The sequence below is a fragment of the Telopea speciosissima genome, chromosome 4 (assembly GCF_018873765.1).
Source record: "Telopea speciosissima isolate NSW1024214 ecotype Mountain lineage chromosome 4, Tspe_v1, whole genome shotgun sequence".
In the NCBI taxonomy this organism is placed as follows: Eukaryota; Viridiplantae; Streptophyta; class Magnoliopsida; order Proteales; family Proteaceae; genus Telopea; species Telopea speciosissima.
In genome coordinates this window covers 53355310-53378107 of record NC_057919.1, presented here as the reverse complement: position 1 = coordinate 53378107, position 22798 = coordinate 53355310, and the positions used below count along the sequence as shown (strand labels likewise).

Below are 22798 nucleotides of genomic sequence, written 5' to 3'. Positions count from 1 at the left end.
CCTGGTTTGCAGTGGGAAATCGAATCACACAAGAGGGCTTCTACTTCTGACACCGGAATCATGGTCACTTTCCATGACCGGCGATAGGGTTTCCACGAAAATGCTTGACCACTTTGCAAAATGCGGTGATACAGGGCTGGGCGACGACTATGGACACGGGCATGACGCTTGGGTCATGGGAGACCGTCAGTCGAACAGAAGAAGAAGAATAAAGAAAGGGTGGGTCCTACTCCTTTGATTGAAAATTTAAAAAAATAATAATAAAAGAAAGAAGAAGAAGATAACAAACGTTACCGATGTTGTGTGTGCCACGTGTTGTCTATCTAAGGTTTACTTATTTGGGGTTGAAGAAGCAAAATTGACATAAAATTATATTAACGGTAATATGGGGTTTTAGAAAATTTATAAATACTTAACGATTAGGGTATGGTTGATAGAATCTTTCAAAAATAAGGAATGCATTATCATTATTCAAAATTTGGGGAGGGGATGACATTTACCTTTGTTTTTTTGTTCTACTGGTAGACTGAAAATTTTCTTGGATACCTGGAAGATAGGTTTTTAAGAAGATAGGAATTTTACCTTGAAGATGTTTATTAGAAACTAATTGACAAGGACGAATCATAGAAACAATCAGGCCTACTTGGGGTTTCATTGTGTCGTGTATAACTAATATTTCCTCTCAAGATAGTCTTGATGAACCCTCAAGGAGCATCAGTCATTCAGTTTCTTGGTAGAGTCCCCAACAAAAGGCATGGACTTTCCTTTTACCATCCAAGAAATGAAATGGGTTGACACTTAACACAAAGTAGCTCATACAAATCTAATATTTGGCACAAACCTATTGAATATACCAAACTGTTTGAAATCTTCACATTCATACCGTTTGTCTTTGATCTTCGGACTCATTCATCTCAGCTGAAGCAGTCACCATAGACATGGGCAAGAAGATGATCTGAAACTAGACCAGTTCAGGGCCATTCAAATCCACTGGACTGGTCCAGCTTAGGTCAGTTTGTGTGTTATTCTGTATTTACCACCAACTCAGTTATTTTTATGTTGGTATCAGATGGAATTTTAGTCTCAAATCCTTGCCATGTGCATTACCTGCTCTGAAATCTGAATGCCACTTCAATATATACATTAATTGGTTAACTGCACTCTTGAGTGTAATCAACTGCACTGTGACAAGACTATAGTCTGAGTAACCAAGCTTCAGCTAAGTTTGGATGGGTGGATCTATTTTTCTCTACATAGTGAACTGGTTTGGCCATTCCAACTCTTAGATACATAGATAAGATTTAAGATTAGATGCATTTTTGTTCCATATATTGATTGGTCAACAATCTTTCTAAGCATTATTTTGTCTAATGGTGTGCATGGGTTTCAAAGCAACAGCTGAACAACACATGAAACCATGAAAACATGTACTAATTTTGTCTTTGCAGAGATAACAAAAGCCATAACAATTCCATGCTTAAGGTTATTGTACTTGAGGTTCCTTTAACATGAGAGTACATTTTGATATATAAAAAAATAAACCAATAAAAACCACCTGCAAAAGATGCCAAACTTGTTAAATGGTGATTCATGTTCCTGATGAGTGCCCCTGGAATATCTGCTGCATCTGTATCCATCACTACCCTGCTAGAAATGGTTGAAAACAAGTCCTTAATTCTGCCTTCCTCCTGAAGCTTCTTCTGCATAATGAGATGTTCTTCTGTCATAAGACAAACACTTCATCAATCTCTGGAGTAGATGATTATTTTTTACCACTCCAAAGTCCAAACACAATAGATTGATATTGCAATTAGAGCTGAACCTCAGTTTGTTCCCCTTATTAAAAACACTCTTTCCCATCCACTTGGCCATCTAATTCTTAAGAATTAGATCCTGAGTGGTGGAGCTACGTAGAGACCATAAAAGGGGCCAAACCCGATGGCTCTTTAAAGATCACAATTCATCATTCTCGCTTTTCTCCTAATGCATCAATTGGACAACTGTTGTGAGTATTCTACCTTTTAACTTTGTAAGTAAACCATCCATTAAACTTTTCTTTAAGCATGTCCAGACCCAGATTGAGCTTTTCTCAAAGCTTGCACATTCAGTAGTCCGCTGGGCAAGTCATAAATTGAAGTCCCAAGATGGAGCAGAGACACTAACCAGGGTTTTAGGTCCGCAAATGAGCCCTGGAGCCTAGACAAAGGAATTTCTTGGGTGCTATTGAGCCTAATGGCCAAGGTTTTTAAAATTTGGAATCAGAATCAGCCTCCCTTGATTTCGATTTGAATTGGATCAAAATCAGTTAGGAATTAGGAGTCGGTCAGAATCAACCGAAACCCTAGAAAATGGAAATCAAAAGAAGCAAGCATTTCCATAACTTATATTCAAAAGTCTTGTAGAACTAGCTACTATGTTCCATTGATTTTCTGATATTTTACTGACTTAAAGGAGGCAAAAATGGATCTAAATGCATTGGTGGCGATCCCAAAATGGGCTTTGGGAATTGACATTAATCGGAATGAACAGCTGATTTAGCCAATTCTTCCCATTCCACTCAATTTTTATATCAATGCTAATGGCTGAGAGAAGCCCTTCTGCAATCCACAGCTTGACATAAATTGCCTGATACAGAGAACCCTGCATCAGCAGCTACGTTTAGAATGCATATGAAAACCTCTTCTACCCAAAAAAATGCCAGGCAACTCACAAAGCTCAAAAATCTGAGCATAGCACACATCAATCCACTCCATGGATCCCATCATTGGCCCATTCATGTCGGATTCTAGTCTAATCCATGCCCACCAGGCGCCTCATCTGGTGAGTGACTGCTCTATGTTCTTGATGGATTCTTAACAAGGAGTCTCCATATGGAATCAGAGCAACTATAATAACAATGAATTGGTTTCCCGAACCGAGATGCAGAAAGAGAAACAGGGGAAAACTCAACCATTCAAGTAAGAAAACCCAACTCTTCACCAAGATCAAGCTTGAAATTGCATAAAAAATACTAATTTTACAAGGGAAAGGTTTTTTACCAAATAAAAAACAAATATCAAATTCAAGGATCAGAAGCATCTCACTCACCTGATCTAACCGATTTTCCATTTTAAGGCTCATGGAGTCTCTTGAGTATCTCTACAGCGCGTAATGACTTCACATCCTCTAGAGTAGGGATTCGCCTGTCTCAAGGCATGGCAGTCGTAGTAGGAAGCCCCAGGTCTTGTACATGGTATCATGTCCTTCTTCAGGGTCTCGTAACTGATATACCTCTTCTGCATTGCCAGAACTCGTCGATTAGACTCCGAGTCCATCTCCATCTCCATCTCTGTCGCAGAGAGGCACTCCACGATCGTTCCAGAGCAAACCCTCCTCGGCATTACACCCAATTCTGTGTTTCTGAACGAATTGGATCCTAAAATTTGAACAGAATTGCAAAACACGAAATGGGTCACCAACAGAAGTAATATGATGTAGTAAAGCTTCTTCTTCATGGAGAATAATTTGGTTTTGCTCTGCTACTCTTTCTCTTTGGGAAGTTTAGGGCTCAATAAGAAAAGGGTCACAGAGTTACAGTATCAACCACCTAATGGGCTTTGTGTGCTTTATTGGGGTTATTAGATAAGGACCAGTCAGGCCAACCACCACCATGAAAGGTTACTGCAGTGTGCAAGCTTGTCAGGCCCCGCACACTAATGGAGTATAGCATACACTTCCTTTTGGCAAGTTTGGAAATCATTTTGTCTTTGACAGGTTTTATCATCTCCTGCACAAACATTTCATGCCACGTGATGGGTCATATACTCATATGCGATAAAATTTTGTGAATATATAATCATGGGAAGTAGTTCTCTGTCTGAGAATGTGGTCTACGTCAGCACTTCCATGTGTCTATCTCTCTCCTCTTCAAAATAAGGGGGCAAATATATCTTTTCTTATGGAAAAGAAAGAGATAAACTCATGGGAGTGCTGACATAGGCCACACTTCCGGACAGAGAACTTTCTCCCATAAATCATATTTCATCTTACTTGAAATTAATAGCCTCTTGTCACTGTAGGGGTCTGGGGAGGATCATAATGTACACAGTTTTATTCCTGTTTTTGCATGAAAGTTGTTTCTAAACTTGAACCCATGATCTTTTGATCACAATGGAGCAATCTTGCCATTGCACCAAGACCCTTCCTCTAAAATTTAACACTTGATTGATCAACGATATTTCTTAAATATATGGTTAAAATTACTACATCAGCTTTCCATATGGCATAACTAACATGTAAGCTAGATAAGTTCTTACTTTAAGCATAGTAGAAACAATAGTACATTGGATTAGATAGTAGAAGGGTGTATTCAGTGCCCGAGGCTTCCACCACTGCAGGATCCGGGAGGGTCTAAAGTATTCAGCCTTATCAAAATGTTTTCACAGATAGATTGTTTCCAAACTCGACCCCGTGACCTCTTGATCACAATGGAGCAACCTTTAATAGTATTTGTTAAACTTCAAGACAAATAATAAATGGAATGAATTGCTCCTCCCAACTTGGCCATGATTTGAATTCATGGTTTATCTAAATAGAATGGCATATATATAACTTTATAAGACATATTCACATGGTAGTGTTGGAGGATCTCTAAGTTTTGGTGTTGTGTTTTATGGTGTGATTTTAGTTCAGCTTGCCATCTATCATATGTGCTTCCTTGAGTTTTAGCACCCTATTCATGAATCGTTATCCTCTCCTGTTATAGCACGGTGCTGTAATGCATCGTACAGTACTGCAGAGGCCATGTAACATAGCGGGCCCCATATGGTGCACATGGCTTTTCAGCCATCGCACGATGCGCTACAGCACTGTGCTGTAACAGAAGAGGATAAAAATTGTATCCCCCACCCCTTCCCTCAAAAAAAAAAATCAATAAATAAAATGCTTCCCATGAGTCTCTCTGGGGGAAGAACTTCTTGGCTATTCATGCTCATGCTCACGCGCGCCCTTTACGGCCCGTAATCTCTCTGAAAAGAAAGATCTGTGCATTTATAGTTGATCCATTATTTTTGAGAATGAAGCTTAATTGTAGTTACGGTGGGTGATTCCTCCGAATCCTATCCAATTTTTTTTTTTTTTAAACAAATATGGGTGAGGTTCAATGTTGAGATGATGGGGTCAAGGCACTGCAAGGAAAAAACTCCATAAAAATATGGTACAATATGTGAATATTACAACCTTTATTTTAAGGGGGAAATGTTATTAAGAGTTTTAAGTAGAAGAAAAGGGATGACAAAGAAGACTTGAAGTAAATAAATATTACAAATCTTTAAGTTAAGGGAGAAAGAAACATGCACCATCCTTGTGCAGATTCCAATATACTTCTCACATTATAAACAAAGAGGCTTACACTGACACTCTCTCCTATTCTGACCATGTAGACTCATATAGATGATACCCTTCTTCATACCCTCATTGGTATAGTGTGCAGATTCTTTCTTACACTGTCCTTGTGGGAAACGCTCTCCTAACTTAATAGTGCTCTATTTTCACTCAATATAATCAAAGGGTGAGAGAAAGCTAACCAGTCGCACGCCTAGTGTGGCTCCCACGCCTAGACACAGAAATTGCCTTGTCGCCTGAAAAATGACCATCTTACCCCCCCTTGAAAAGGTAGAAATCCAATGGGTGCAAAAGCAGCCATTTCTAGGCGGTAGGGCGATTTTTGTGTCTAGGCATGGGAGCCACACTAGGCGCACAACCAGTTAGTGTTCTTTCTCCCATGACCAAATTAGTTAGTCTTCACTCAAATTTAATCTCATATGGTAGTTTACATGGTCAGCTCCCGTATGACATTGGTTTTTATGTGAATTAACAAGGTCAGCATTGCACATAGAGCTGGGGCCAGCAGACTCCCTTGGCTATAGCAGTATAGAGAGAGAGAGAGAGAGAGAGAGAGAGAGAGAGAGAGAGAGAGAGAGAGAGAGAGAGAGAGAGAGTAAGTAAATCATCAGAAAGGAGATCTTCTGTACTGTTCACTGTTTGCTGTACTTGATGCTGTCTTTATCCATTGATTGTTCCAAAGGTGCCAGAAGAGATGACATTGATTCAAATATGACTCTTGAGAGATGATGTTTTCTCATTTTCTAAATGAGATTTGCAATTCCTTGGTCAGCCATGCAAGACAGCATATTCCTACATTTTTTTTTGGTAGAAAGAGATTTTATTTATGCAAGCGTGAAAAGCACGAGATATCCGAATTACAAACTTCAGATAACCAGTGAGTGGAAGGGTGCCAAACTGTCTCACGCACACAGGACAAGGCTTTCCAAGCCAGGGAGTCAGCCACGTTATTAATCTCCCTGGATATATGGCTAAAACTAACCGAAGTGAAATAGGAAGAAGCCAGGTGGAGAATATCCTCCACAATACAAGCTACATGCAGAGGGGGTTGTGGAAGAGGGGAACCTACAAGGAGCTTAACAAGTTGCAGGCAGTTCGATTCCACCACAATATTTCCTATACATTGGAGGAGGGGAACCTACAAGGAGTTTTGTGTTGATTGTATAACCTTGCCAAGAAAAATAATTTCTTGCTTGTGATCTGATTTGAAGATCTCATGTATTTCTTGTGCCGCGTTTTAATTTAACTTCTTGTGGTGGTGGTTGTCTAACTGTTCTTTTAGTTGTTTCTGAAGTCTCTCGATTGCTGGAATGGCTGAATTGCAAAAGTAGATTAATAGTTTAATTGGGATATCTAAGATCTAGCTTTGACTCTGCAAAGAACTTGATTTTTAGAAGTTTGGGTTCCCCCTACAGCGAGTTGTATTGTTCTCGCTTGTCTACATGTGTAGTTCTGGCTATCTGCTAATCTGTTTTTTTTTTCTTTTGATTTACAATGCTATTCAACAAGAGTTATCTTTTTTACTTGTCAGGGGTTTTAATTTTCTGCACTTCAATTCTTTAATTTTAATATATACTAATTTCTTGCTTGCTTTGATATAATGAGCTCCCCAACAATTTTGTTTGTGTTTTGCTGCAAGTGGCACGCAAATATTCAGTTTTCTGCCCTAAAATCATCTTTTGTCTTTCCTGTTTGACAGTTTGACAACCTCTATGGATGCCGCCACTCCCTCCCTGATGGCTTGATGAGGGCCACCGATGTTATGATTGCCGGTAAGGTTGCTGTGGTCTGTGGTTATGGAGATGTTGGCAAGGGCTGTGCTGCTGCCCTCAAGCAGGCTGGTGCCCGTGTCATTGTGACTGAGATTGACCCTATCTGTGCCCTCCAGGCTTTGATGGAAGGTATTCAGGTTCTGACCCTTGAAGATGTGCTATCAGAAGCTGACATCTTTGTTACCACCACTGGAAACAAGGACATTATCATGGTCAACCACATGAGGAAGATGAAGAACAATGCCATTGTCTGCAACATTGGTCACTTTGACAATGAGATCGACATGCTGGGTCTCGAGACATTCTCCGGCGTGAAGAGGATCACAATCAAGCCCCAAACAGACAGGTGGGTCTTCCCTGACACCAAATCGGGCATCATCATATTGGCTGAGGGGCGTCTGATGAACCTTGGATGTGCCACTGGCCACCCCAGCTTTGTGATGTCTTGCTCGTTTACCAACCAGGTTATTGCTCAGCTTGAGCTCTGGAAGGAAAAGAACACTAGCAAGTATGAGAAGAAGATCTACGTTCTACCCAAGCACCTTGATGAGAAGGTCGCAGCACTTCACCTTGGAAAACTCGGGGCCAATCTCACCAAGCTTTCTCCTGACCAAGCAGAGTACATTAGTGTGCCTGTTGAGGGTCCATACAAGCCTCCACACTACAGGTACTAAGATCTGGAGAGAGAGCCGAAGATTCAAAGCATTGATTATTTTGTTTTTTATTTTTAATTTAAATATTTCTAGTTTATCAAGGTAGTTTTGTGATGGCTGGAGATGGGAGGAGAAAGCCGGGGGGGGGGGGGTGTGAATTGGTCTCTTTTAGAATAGTTAACAAGTTGGTCTCTGTTAGAATAGTTAACTAGAAGACCTTGGGTTTTGAATAAGGGTGAGATGGTTGTGGGTTTGTTTGGATGGATATGATATTCAAAGAATGAAAAGCTGCGTTTCAGTACTTTTCGGTACCGTTTGATATTACGCATGTTTCTGTTCCGTTTTTCATCAAAAACTAAAAACTTATTTTGGTGTTTTTGTTTGTAGAATAATTTGTAAAATGGTGTTTGATAAATCTGTTTCAAGAACATATCCAGACCACTTTTAGTATAGTAAAGGTGTTTGATAAAACCTGTTTCTACGGCATTTTGTAATGGTTACTATAAATTACAAAAATACCAATAATATTATAATCCATATGAAGTCACTGATGTTAGGACATTAAAAATTATTAAAAATTTATATAAAATGTATATTAAAAAAAAAGACATAGATGCACTGATAGGTTACTATAAATTATAAAAATGTTATTAACACTATAAATTACAAAAGTCTATGGATCGATTAGAAATACAGAATTTTTAAAGAATACAAATAGGAAATGTTTTATTCATTTTTGCATCTTCAAAACATAGAGAAGCAAACATTGTATGATGCTCATGATTGTCTTCTTTGAACTGTTGAATAAAAAGGGTCTTGGTGGGATCTTTATCCTCTCAATTACAGTGCCCGTACTTGATGTCAAGTACATCTAACAGAGGAGGTAGAAATGACTATCCTAACCCCTGCTCGAACACACTGCCCGAGGTGGGGTCCACATGGGGTCTACCTCCCTCTATTAGATGTACTTGACGTCAAGTACGGGCAGTGTAATTGAGAGGATAAAAATCCGTCTTGGTGAATTCGAATCATCATCCCCTTGGAACATGCTTAAGACATCCTCATGGTCCAAGTGCTCTTCCAATTTGAGTTAAAGATCCAACAAGTAAAATTTGAAATTTACAAGTAACCATGAGACCATGCCACAGATTATGCTTCAATGATAATACCAAACACAATCAACCATTTCATTCTACATGTCAAACAAAGGTAGAATAAACAAATAAAAGAAAAGACTATCACAATACAAGCAATAATAGATCACAAGTGGTAATCCAATGGAAGCAACAGAATTTCGTCAACACCTATCCAAATAAATTAGCAGTGTTGTAGCAAATTCACTCAACATTACGTATGTATTCCAGTGATCCACCATGATGACCAGCACGTGCCTTCACCAAAAGTAGACATTTTTATATTGTCTATGAAGAATTTACAATACTAAAAGTCCTCATCAAGGAGAGGCATCATCTATTTGAAGCATTGTCAGGTCTATCATCCAATACTAACCTCAACTAAACAAAGACCATTAACCAAAGAGTTATATGTCAGTTAACTATACTTGTGAAAGACTTAAAGAGCAATGCACCATTGAGAAATTTGGTGTCATTAATTAAACTTTCACTGTCTTTTAGTAAGGCCATAACTGAAAGATCACCACCGCTAATAATGTAGATAGAGAATGAATGGTTTCAATTTTGGGATGTTAAAGAGTTTGGAAATAAGAAAGATTTTGAATCAATTTGCCGACCACCTAAATTTTATTAGCTCCAGCTTGATTTTTAACATAAAGATTTGCAAGAGTAATTCAGCATGTTCATAGAGTATGCTACACCCTATAAAAGGTCAAACTTAGTGAATTTAGTATTCAGAGGAAGTGCTACTACTGTAAGGGACCTTCATTCCATGTGCATACATTGGGTGGTGAAGTGCTACTACTGTTCTTGAGAGGGAAGATCCCATTTACTCATGTGGGTGAGGGTCCCCTATATCTACCAACAACTTTCCCCCTTTTTGGATTTATCTGCAACTGTTATTTGGAAGTTTCACTATTTCTGATTTGAATTTGGCAAGATCAATGTGTTTTAGTGTTGAAATGGAAGTAATGGGAGGAGATTGCAGTGGAAGAGATTGGGAGGGTATTCATTCCATTAAAATTTTATCTGAAATGGATGAAATATTTTGCTTGAATTGAGAACTCATGTTTTAGTAATGTTTCTCTAATTGCATGTGATTTTGTAAATTAATAAAAGAGAAAATTAATGGGAAAGATGGTAGTCTATGATAGATTAATTTGATCCGAATAGGAACAAAACTCCAAAAGCCAAGATCTCCATAGGGTGTTCAAAGATACAATCAAATAAATAACAGAAAACAGGGATAGAACCACTAACCATGTTTCGCATCCATAGTGTCGATGATTGCAACGAAAAATAAAGACCAAAGATCTAGGTGCTTCCCCTCTATTCCCAAAGTAACTGGCTTGATGAAAATACCGTATGCACAAGGAAGGTGAACACTGAATATCCCCCCCTCTTTCTAGAATGCACTACTCAATAGAGATTGAGAATAATTAGTTGTGATGGGTAAAGGGGGGGGGACTTAGCTCTCTTTATATAGTAATTCCTAGAGGGCCTCTCTCATCATAATCCTAGTAGGAATCTATCTGGCCTACACTAAGCCAGTCCACATTAGACTTGTAATACAACTTAATGACCTCCCTAATTAGACCAAAACTCTAATTAGCCTGGTTTAAGATATTTACTGTTAGTCTATATAATATTAAAATATTAATTCCTATAGGATTAAAATTCTAACATTCTCTCACTTGAACTTATATTAAATTCCTTATTTTTAAAGAGATTCAAAAACAGTTTTGACCAAAACAAATCACAGGCTAATAATCTTTTAGGAAAACTTTATGTGCACAATTTTTTAAAACAAATTGGTCTAGAGGTCGTATTAGAAAATCAATCCTGTCCCATAGAGTTTTAGAAACTGATTCATGGCGGTAACTGCAACTATGATCAAACGACACAGAGCCTTCCATGGTCACGAGAGCCCTTAACTTTACTAACATGGATGTAATGTGGTAGTGTGGCAACGAGATAATACTTACATAGTGATTTCTTATGTATTATCCTTTTGTCAGTCCAAAATTTCTCTTCTGTAAGTGGCACAGGCTCACTAGAGAAACAATCTTTATGATTCCAATGAATATGTAATTCGCATCTTGAATAACTCGAGTTTTACTTTATGTGTTACAAGACATATCTTAGGCTTGGAATTAGTAAAATTTCAAGGGTGTATTTGTGCAAATGGGCAATTTAAGGGGAGCGTTTCGCAAAAACCCTTAAATTTAAGCTATTTGTTATCTGAGTGAACCCATAGAGAACCCAAACAGGGTTTTGGAACCCAAGGATTGCATCAGTCAGATTTAGGATTTGGCTCAGCCGATTCTAGTTCAATACCCTTCTGATTCTGATTCCTCAAACCATGATTGGAAGGGAGCCAAAAGGTTGAGAATTGTCTCAAATTGGCAAAAACTAAAGTGTTGGATCCCCACCAAAGAATTAAAGTGTTGTGGAATATCGACAATTAGGATTTGGACAAGCGCTCCATAGGGAGAAGATGGGATAAAAAGCTGAGATCCCATTAAGGTTTCTGTGAATTCCATCGAGTGATGCACTTTGACATCTGCATTTATTTAACAATGGAAATGAATCAATGATTAATCATAACACCCAGTTCTTAGTCTGTGTGACTCCTCTGTACTCTCCTTCCTAGGTTATATAATCTTTTCTTTTCATCAAAAGAAAAAAATCATAACACCCCAAATTAGCAGCTTAGGTATCACATAACACCCAATCTCATGTGAATTGAGTGGTTTACAACAAACGATCCCCCTTCAACGCATGTGAGCTACTTAATTTGAATTCTCTTTTTTTTTGGTAAATATCATCCCTTCATTCCCCTCTAAGTATCCATAATATCAAATCCTTTCCCCAAGTTTTAAATAATGATAATGCCCTACCACCCCTTCTTTATTCTCCTTCTCCTTCTTGCTCTCATTTGACCGTGACTCCCATGACCCATCCGTCACGACCACCACCCCCTCTGCTAACCCCTCACTCCACAGTCGCCACAACCGGCCAGGACTCCCATACGTTACGACCACCACCCCCCTCTGCGAACCCCTTGAAGGCTTTGGTATGTCTCTAGCAATGGAGCAGTTCCCAGAAAAGAATTTTGTTGCCGTTTTCATCACCGGACTGATGACCAACTATACATCACCTCCCTCTGTTGTCTTACAAGAGGTACACTACCACCCCTACCTTCCATTCACCCATTTCTAATTTTTCTCTTTTTTGATCAAAAAAAAAAACCAGGTAATGGATAATAAATCTCATCAGCAGCACCTGTAGAATTGACCCAGATCGATCCACTTGATTAGAGAAAGAATTCTAATCTGGCAAGAAATAAAGATCAAATCCCTGACCTTATTTTTTGTTTTCCTTCCAAATTAAATTACTGCTTTCTTCTTTCTTCTTTCATTCTCCTCTCGTATTCTTTGGTACATACACAATTTCCTTCTTCTTGTTTCCTATTTTGTAGGGAAGGATGTGTTGGCTAAGAGATAAGTTGAGAGAGAGATAATAGGATGAGCTCTATCGAGGAAGCTCTGCCTCTTTCGCATAAGCAAATTAAGGGGGTTAAAACTCTGATTTCATATTTACTAATAGAGAATAAATAGGGTAACACCTGTAACTACAAAGTAGTTATCTACAACTCCCAAAAAAAAAAAAATATAAAAAATATAAAAAAAAATAAAAAGAAGAAGTTATCTACAACTCCTAACTCCTACGATTCCCATTTCCATCCAACTGCTAATATAGTTACAACTTCTATCACTTAAATAATATATTAATCGCATATTTCTACCACTTAAATATAATAACTGCATATTTAAATTCAAAAGTATAACCGCCTCCTATATCCTGTGTGTATGATGCACATGCATGCATGCATGTAACAATTCCTCCCTCCTAAGGAGGTGCCTAGTCCTCAAGGCCAAAGTCTTGAAGCTGATGTGCCATAGCTGTGACATCTTCTTCGTCCTCATAGTTCCCTTCAATCAAAAACAATTTCTTACAACGGTGACCTTGCACAAACCGTTCATTGCAATTATAACATGGTCATTTCGCACGTCTCTCTTGCATCTCCGTTGAAGTGAATCGGCGAACCGGTAAGGTGGAACCTTGATCAATAGGTTCTATGTCAAGAGGTATGCTCTTTCTCTCTAGTGAATGGTCGTGGGCCTCGTACAGTCGAGCCAAACCAATGGGTTCCGATAAGGTGGAAGGGCGACTTGCAAGCACATCAACCTTAATGTTATCCTTCAAGCCACTAACAAAAGGCTAACTTTTTGACTCGATGGTAGGGATCCCACCTTCGCCAACGTCTTCTCGAACTTCGATTGGTATTCTCGTAACGATCCTGTCTGTTGTAGCTTTGCTAGTTTATCAAAAAAATCTTGGAATTGTGTAGGGCCAAACCTAACGTGTAGCCCATCACAAATTCCTTGTCAGGATGTGTCAACGTTATTCTGTTTATACAACTGGTACCACAATTGAGCATCCATCGAGATGGAAGGACGCTAAGGCCACCTTCTCTTCTTCAGGGGTCTGATGGAACCAGAAGAACTGATCGACCCGACAAGTCCAGCTAGTTGTATCCTCCTCGCCGTTGTAATGGGGAAAATCCAATTTTACCAGCTTAGGTTCAAACGACTGTTGGGTAGAAGTAGGTCTTTGAACATGATTCAAAGAGGGAGAACGATTCAAACCTGGGAATTCACTGGCCGGTCTTGAGCTTCCTTCCAACTCAAGTGTACTCATGTTGGGTCCTGCCGAAACCATTTTCTCAAAAAACTCGGAGAGTTTATTGAGGATTTGTTGCTTCCCATCGATTTTGGATAAATTTGCTTCTGTCCCTCATTGAGTGATTTAACATCTTCTTCTAGACGATCGACTCTGTCGTCCATTCCCTTGCTCTGATACTAGTCTGGTACATACACGGTTTCCTTCTTCTTGTTACCTATTTTGTAGGGAAGGATGTGTTGGCTAAGAGATAATAGGATGAGGTCTATCGACGAAGCTCTGCCTCTTTCAAGTAAACAAATTAAGGGGGTTAAAACTTTGATTTCATATTTACTAATAGAGAATAAATAGGAAAACATCCGTAACTACAAAGTAGTTATCTACAACTCCTACCCATTACCCACGATTCCCATTTCCATCCAACTACTAATATAGTTACAACTTCTACCACTTAAATAATAGGGAAAATTTCATAGACACCCCTTCTAAGTATTCAATATGTCACGGACTTACCAAACTTGGTTAAAATGGCAACCTTTCCCCCTCACGTTAAGCAGGGTTACCACCCAAAGTTAAAATATCAATTTTACTCTCTTGGTTATTTAAATAAAAAATGGATAAATGACACTTAAGGTACCTAACTTTTGATAAAATTATATGTTGGGTATCCAATGTTTGACAAATTATGTTTAAGGTACTAAACCATCACCATTCACCACTGCCGCCGCCACCACCACATCCTCGTCTTCCCGCACGACCACCACCACCCCACCACCTGCTCCAACGGCCCGCCCCCTCGACTACTCGTGACGCCCGCCCAACCAAAATTGCCGTGTCCATGATTTGTTTATTCGTTTCCGTAAAGCCGCTCTTCGATTCCATCCCTTCGATCCTTCAATTTGTTTCCGTAATCCAAAGAGTCAACATAGATTGCCGTGTCCAAGAAATTCCAGACATCCACCCCTTGAATTCCTCAAAATCAATCTAAAATCATCATAGTCCATTGTAAGAAATAACCTCCAATCCCCAAATTTCCCCAAATTTCACCTGATTTTTCCCGTTGAAACTGTTGGAAGACCTAGAGTTTGGATTTCATACAATTTGCAAATTGATCCGATCAAATAACGTTAAGAAAAACAAAATGAGGTCGTTAACATCATTTAACTTGCAAAAACCAGGGAAAGAAGTGGTGGCAGGGGTTTTGAGTTGGGGTAAAGAATGAAGTGAGGAAGATGGGTTTCGTTTTGGGGGTTTTGGAAAGGCAGTGGGTAACGATGATGATGGATATTTGGTTAATGTAAGGGAAATAGAGATGAATTTTGAAGTTCAGTGGAGAGATGGGTTCGGTTATGGTGTATGGAGAATAATAAGAATAAGAAGAAGAAGAAGGGGAAAGAGACTGTGGTTGGACGGCGGCTGTGAACAGGTAAACAGAAAAAACAAAATGGTCTTCAATATTGCTTCATTCTTATCTCTAATAATCTATTTGATTTTTGATCTAAACTGGAAGAAATTCAAAAGCAACAAATAAAATCGCACAATACGGGTACCTTTGGTTGTGGAGGGCGTAGATTTGGTCAGGATGAACATTAGCGAGCGCACTATTGAACGCCATGGAAAAGGCATTACCGGGATGGGAAGAGATGAACTCCTTGAGAATCTCCTCTGGAATTAGATTAGTCTTTTCAGCACTCCTTGAAGAATCAGGGGTGCAGCTCCTTTGGTGGATGAGCTACTGTCTTGTTAAGATAGCCAAGATCTTCTTCTTCTTCTTTGAGCTTGGAACAATCGAATTGAGATTCGAGAAACTAAAACTCAAAACAGGAACAGAGAAATTGAATGAAAATAAAAGAGGAATCGATGAGTAGAAGAAGATGGAGCTATGTAAAGTGTATTTATAGGTTGATAGACATGTGAGCCTGGGCATCGATTATGATGGTCTGTCTAGGTGCTGCCATGAAAGTCATTGACATTGATGGTGGTCGGAGGTTGCAGCGGTGAAGCAGAAAGAAACGAAGAAGAAGAAGAAATGGTGGGTCCCATGAAGAGAATGGTTTGTATTTGGGATTTTACCCTTAAGGGTATTATGGGGAGTTCACAGGTAAGGGTAATTTCACCATTTAAAAAGAGTTAACAGCCACTTAACTGTAGGGATGTAAACGGATCGGATTCGGTTCGGATAGTGCTATATCCGCATTTGCATCCGATTAGCTTTTGGACGGATTCGGATAGTGCTAAACGGATACGGACACGGATACGGATCGGATATTTTATCCGTTTACATGTAAATATAGCTTTTGGGATAGCTATAGCCTATCCGTATCCGTATCCATATCCGTTTAGCTTTTGGACGGATTCGGATAGTTCTAAACAGATACGGACACAGATATGGAAACGGATTTCAACTATTCATTTACATCCCTACTTAACTACAGAGACTAACAGAGTGGACTAAGTTGAAATAAAATCATAAAATAGGGGGTGTCTGTGACATTTTGAACAAGTTTGGTAAGTTTGTGACATATTGAATACTTAGAGGTGGTATCCGTGAAATTTCCCCTAAATAATATAATAACTGAATATTTCTACTACTTAAATATAATAACTGCATATTTAAATTCAAAAGTATAACGCCTCCTATATCTTGCGTGTATGATGCACGTGCATGCGTGCATGTAACATTCTTCCACTTGCTTTCAAAGTGTTCCATTCATTCTTCTTTGGAACGCTTGTATCTATAACTTGGTCGATCGCTTGTATCTATAATTTGGTCGGTTGCCGGTCGAAGGAGAAAGGAATTTCGATATTATTAACATTTGCCCCATATTAATTAATTTCATTGGACAAGAAGGCGTCCATTTCTTGGTTTGCAGTGGGAAATCGAATCACACAAGAGGGCTTCTGTTTCTGGCACCGGAATCATGGTCACTTTCCATGACCGGCGATAGGGTTTCCACGAAAATGCTTGGCCACTTTGCAAAATGCGGGGATTCAGGGTTGGGCAATGAATATGGAGGGAGGGGTTCACAGACGGGGTGGTGGTCATGACGCATGGGTCATGGGAGTCCCGACCGGTTGAGACTTCAGAGCGAGAAGAAGAAGAATAAAGAAAAGGTGGGTCCCACTCTTTTCATTGAAAAATTAAAAAAAAGGGTTTTTTACAATTACCATCCCAAAAACTTTAATATTTATTATTACCCTCCCAAAAATTTCCAAACAACTGTTACCCTCTCCTGTTGCATGCTAATCACTAAGTGACCCCCACCGTTACAAACCCGTAACGTAGGGGGTTAGTAGTGATACTGTGCCGTTGTCACGAATTTCTAGGACCAAAATGCCCTTTTGGGGTGGTAATTGTAAAAAACTCCCACCTCATCACCGTCCCTTCTCCTGCTCCTTCTCCTTCTTCTTCTCCTTCTTCTTCTTCCTCCTCTGCAACCCCAACCACCCCGATCGATGACGCCATCACCACCTGACGTACTCCGGCTTCCTTCGTCTCATTCACTATGTATTTGGTCCCATTCACTGCCGGTTCCACCATTTTTTCCTGATCAATTAACAAGGATTTACATCTGATGAAGGTTTAAAATTTGAGATGGGAGATGCGTTTCAGTCTTCCTTGAGGTCTGCAGTGGATCCATTTTACAACTCTTGGGTGGGAATTCAACACTGGGATCCATGGACAATATTTACAAAAGCGTGCAATGTTCAGGAACTACAAGGGATGATAGTCTAAGGAACCTGCTGCTGAAACCCGTGCTCTGCAGTGGTTTTGGTTGTAGGAGCAACCCACTTGGAGTAAAAGAGTCTGAACAGCCTCCTCCTTCCTTGTGGTGTAGAAGTTATGCAAATGGACACAATTATACCGGTTACCTGTCTATTGAGAAGCCTAATAGGAATACATATGAATCAGGGTATATTTCACTATTACAATTTGTAAAACCCAAGTCTCCAACGCATGAAACAGCATGTCAAGGAGGATTTCTCAAGGGACCAACGACGTTCTTCATAACAGACAATTTGGTTTTCACTTCACTAGCTTCTTTTTGGAATCTCTCCTTTCTTAAAAGCATGGAGTTCCCCCCATAGATGACTTGGAGGTTTGTACGGTTAATGTGAGCAGGAAGAAGAAAGAGAAGGAGGAGAAGGCACGGTGATGGGGTGGGGGGTTTTTTACAATTACCACCCCAAAAAGGCATTTTGGTCCTAGAAAATCCATGACAACGGCACAGTATCACTACTAACCCCCTCCGTTATGGGTCTGTAATGGTGGGGGTCACTTAGTGATTAGTATACAACAGGGGAGGGTAACAGTTGTTTGAAAGTTTTGGAGGGGGTAATTATAAATATTAAAGTTTTTGGGATGGTAATTGTAAAAAACCCAAAAAATAATAATAATAAGGGAAAAAGAAGAAGATAACAAAAGTTGTCAGTATTGTGTGTACCTCGTGTTGCCTATCTAAGGTTTACTTATTTGGGGTTGAAGAGGGCAAAAATTGAAATAAAATTATATTAAGTGTAATATGGGGTTTTAAAAAATTTATAAATACTTAACGATTAGGGTATGGTTGATAGAATCTTTCAAAAGTAAGGAGTGCATTATCATTATTCAAAACTTGGGGGAGGGATTTGATATTATGAATACTTAGAGGGGAGGAGGATGATATTTACCTTTTTTTTTTGGTTCTACTCGTAAACTGAAAATTTTTCTCTGGAGACCTGGAAGATAGGTTTTTTAGAAGATAGGTTTTTGACCTTGAAGATGTTTATTAGAAACTAATTGACAAGGACGAATCTAGAAACAACAATCAGGCCTTCTTGGGGTTTCATTGTGTTGTGTATAACTAATATTTCCTCTCAAGATAGTCTTGATAAGCCCTCAAGGAGCATCAGTCATTCAATTTCTTGGTAGGGTCCCCCACAAAAGGCATGGACTTTCCTTTTACTATCCAAGAAATGAAATGGGTTGACACTTGACACAAAGTAGCTCATACAAATCTAATTTTTGGCACAAACCTATTGAATATTCCAAACTGTTTGAAATCTTTACATTCCTTCCGTTTGTCCTTGATCTTCGGATTCATTCATCTCAGCTGAAGCAGTCACCATAGACATGGGGAAGAAGATGATCTGAAACTTGCCCAGTTCAGGGCCATTCAAATCCACTGGACTGGTCCAGCTTAGGTCAGTTTGTGTGTTATTCTGTATTTACCACCAACTCAGTTATTATTATGTTGGTATCAGTAGGAATTTTAGTCTCAAATCCTTGCCAAGTGCATTACCTGCTCTGAAATGTGAATGCCACTTCAATATATACATTAATTGGTTAACTGCACTCTTGAGTGTAATCAACTGCACTGTGATAAGACTATAGTCTGAGTAACCAAGCTTCAGCTAAGTTTGGATGGGTGGATCTATTTTTCTCTACATGGTGAACTAGTTTGGCCATTCCAACTCTTAGATATATAGATAAGATTTAAGATTAGATGCATTTTTGTTCCATATATTGATTGGTCAACAATCTTTCTAAGCATTATTTTGTCTAATGGTGTGCATGGGTTTCAAAGCAAGAGCTCAACAACACATGAAAACATGAAAACATGTACTAATTTTGTCTTTGCTGAGATAACAAAAACCATAACAATTCCATGCTTAAGGTTATTGTACTGGAGGTTCCTTTAACATGAGAGTACATTTTGATATATTTTAAAAAAAAAAACCAATAAAAACCACCTTCATAAGATGCCAAACTTGTTAAATGGAGATTCATGTTCCTGATGAGTGCCCCTGGAATATCTGCTGCATCTGTATCCATCACTACCTTGCTAGAAATGACTGAAAACAAGTCCTTAATTCTGCCTTCCTCCTGAAGCTTCTTCTGCAATGAGATGTTCTTCTGTCATAAGACAAACACTTCATCAATCTCAGGAGTAGATGATTATTTTTTACCACTCCAAAGTCCAAACACAATAGATTGATATTGCAATTAGAGCTGAACCTCAGTTTGTTCCCCTTATTAAAAACACTCTTTCCCATCCACTTGGCCATCTAATTCTTAAGAATTAGATCCTGAGTGGTGGAGCTACATAGAGGCCATAAAAGGGGCCAAACCCGATGGCTCTTTGAAGATCACAATTCATCATTTCATCATGCTCGCTTTTCTCCTAATGCATCACTTGGGCAACTGTTGTGAGTATTATACCTTTAAACTTTGCAAGTAAACCATCCATTAAACTTTTCTCTAAGCATGCCCAGACCCAGATTGAGCTTTTCTCAAAGCTTGCACATTCAGTAGTCCGCTGGGCAAGTCATAAATTGAAGTCCCAAGACAGAGCAGAGACACTAACCAGGGTTTTAGGTCTGCAAATGAGCCCTGGAGCCTAGACAAAGGGAATTTCTTGGGTGCTATTGAGCCTAATGGCCAAGGTTTTTAAAATTTGGAATCAGAATCAGCCTCCATTGATTTCGATTTGAATTGGATCAGAATCAGTTAGGAATTAGGAGTCGGTCAGAATCAGCCAAAGCCCTAGAAAATGGAAATCAAAAGAAGCAAGCATTTCCATAACTTATATTCAAAAGTCTTGTATACCTAGCTACTATGTTCCATTGATTTTCTGATATTTTACCGACTTAAAGGAGGCAAAAATGGATCTAAATGCATTGGTGGCGATCCCAAAATGGGTTTTGGGAATTGACATTAATCGGAAGGAACAGCTGATTTAGCCAATTCTTCCCATTCCACTCAATTTTTATATCAATGCTAATGGCTGAGAGAAGCCCTTCTGCAATCCACAGCTTGACATAAATTGCCTGATACAAAGAACCCTGCATCAGCAGCTAAGTTTAGAATGCATATGAGAACCTCTTCTACCCAAAAAATGCCAGGCAACTCACTAAGCTCAAAAATCTGAGCAGATCACACATCAATCCACTCCATGGATCCCTATCATTGGCCCATTCATGTTGGATTCTAGTCTAATCCATGCCCACCAGGCGCCTCATCTGGTGAGTGACTGCTCTATGTTCTTGATGGATTCTTAACAAGGAGTCTCCATTTGGAATCAGAGCAACTATAATAACCATGAATTGGTTTCCCGAACCTAGATGCAGAAAGAGCCCAATCATATGGAACAAAGTAGCCTCTACATGAAGCACAAAAAATAAATGCAAAACAGGGGAAAACTCCACCATTCTAGTAAGAAAACCCAACTTTTCACCAAGATCGAGCTTGAAATTGCATAAAGAATACAAGGAAAAGGTTTTTTACCAAATAAAAAACAAATATCAAATTCAAGGATCAGAAGCATCTCACTCACCTTATTTAACAGATTTTCCATTTTAAGGCTCATGGCGTCTCCTGAGTATCTCTACAGCGCGTAATGACTTCACATCCTCTGGAGTAGGGATTCGCCTGTCTCAAGGCATGGCAGTCGTAGTAGGAAGCCTCAGGTCTTGTACACGGTATCATGTCCTTCTTCAGGGTCTCGTAACTGATATACCTCTTCTGCATTGCCAGAACTCGTCGATTAGACTCCGAGTCCATCTCCATCTCCATCTCTGTCGCAGAGAGGCACTCCACGATCGTTCCAGAGCAAACCCTCCTCGGCATTACACCCAATTCTGTGTTTCTGAACCAATTGGATCCTAAAATGTGAATAGAATTGCAGAACACGAAATGGGTCACCAACAGAAGTAATATGAAGTAGTAAATGACTACCTTACTCCTATTTTTCTTGTCGTTTAGTAATACTGCACAGGTGCAGCTCCCGCCACGGCGGGATAAGATCCTTTTCCGAGAATAATTTGGTTTTGCTCTGCCACTCTTTCTCTTTGGGAAGTTTAGGGCTCAATAAGAAAAGGGTCACAGACTTACAGTATCAACTACCTAATGGGCTTTGTGTGCTTTATTGGGGTTATTAGATAATGACCAGTCAGGCCAACCACCACCATGAAAGGTTACTGCAGTCCGCAAGCTTGTCAGGCACCGCATACTAATGTATTAAAGAAGAGCATACACTTTCCTTTGGCAAGTTTGGAAATCATTTTGACTTTGGTAGGTTTTATCAACTCCTGGACAAACATTTCATGCCACGTGGTGGGTCATATACTGCTAAATTTTGTGAATATACAGATCATATTTCAGCTTAATTGTTTTAAAAAAAAAATCTTAATTGAAATTAATAGTTTCCTGTCACTGCAGGGTCTACGAAGCAGTCTTAGCCCTGTTTTCGCATGAAGATTTTTTCTAGACTTGAACTGTTATGAATGTGGAATTAGAGGATATGATTAGATTAGTTGATTAGATTAATTAGGTTGTTTAGTGATTAGTTAGGTTGTTGTTACAAATGGTTGGTTGTATTACCCATAAAGGGCCGGAATTCCTTGTATTCAGGAGTATGAAAAGAATGAAGAAATTAGTTTAGTTTGTCTCTCTCAGTTCCTCTTCTTAGAGTCCCTCACTGACTCTAATAGTGAGATTTTCTCTGTTGGGGTTCTTGAATCCCTTTCTCAGATTCTAGAATCGTAACATGAACCCATGATTTCTTGATCATAATGGAGCAATCTTGCCATTGCACCAAGACCCTCCATATGAAATTTTACACTTGATCAATCAACAAAATTTCTTAGATATATGGTTAAAATTGCTACATCAGCTTTCCATATGGCACAACTAATATGTAAACTAGATAATTCTTACTCTAAGCATAGTAGAAACAACAGTTTATTGGATTAGATAGTAGAAGGGCGTACTCAATGCACGAGACTCCCGTCATTGTAGGATCCGGGAGGGTCATAAAATATTCAACCTTATCAATGCTTTCACAGAGAGATTGTTTCCAGACTCGACCCCGTGACCTCTTGATCACAATTGAGCAACCTTTAATAGTATTTGTTAAAATTTAAGGCAGACAATAAATGGAATGAATTGCTCCGCCCAACTTGGGCCTGATTTGAATTCATGATTTATCTAAATAGAATGGCATATATATAACTGTATAAGACATATTTACACACGTGGTAGTGTTGGAGGATCTCTAAGTTTTGGTGTTGTGTTTTGTGGTGTGATTTTAGTTCAGCTTGCCATCTATCATAGGGGTGTCAACCGGTCGGG

At 39.2% G+C, this 22798-nt stretch overlaps 1 protein-coding gene and 1 long non-coding RNA gene across 2 annotated transcripts; one reads left to right on the top strand and one right to left on the bottom strand.

Annotated features, from left to right (window-relative positions):
- Positions 1–1542: 1542 nt before the first annotated feature.
- Positions 1543–21388, bottom strand: LOC122657866. Its single transcript, XR_006332379.1, has 2 exons — positions 21003–21388; positions 1543–1720 (listed from the first exon to the last, which is right to left on the bottom strand). It is a non-coding gene; the product is annotated as an uncharacterized LOC122657866 (long non-coding RNA).
- Positions 7054–8072, top strand: LOC122657864 (adenosylhomocysteinase 1-like). The gene has a single exon (XM_043852659.1). It carries the CDS (start codon positions 7127–7129, stop codon positions 7826–7828), a length of 702 nt encoding a protein of 233 aa, XP_043708594.1. The 5' UTR covers positions 7054–7126; the 3' UTR covers positions 7829–8072.
- Positions 21389–22798: the final 1410 nt, after the last annotated feature.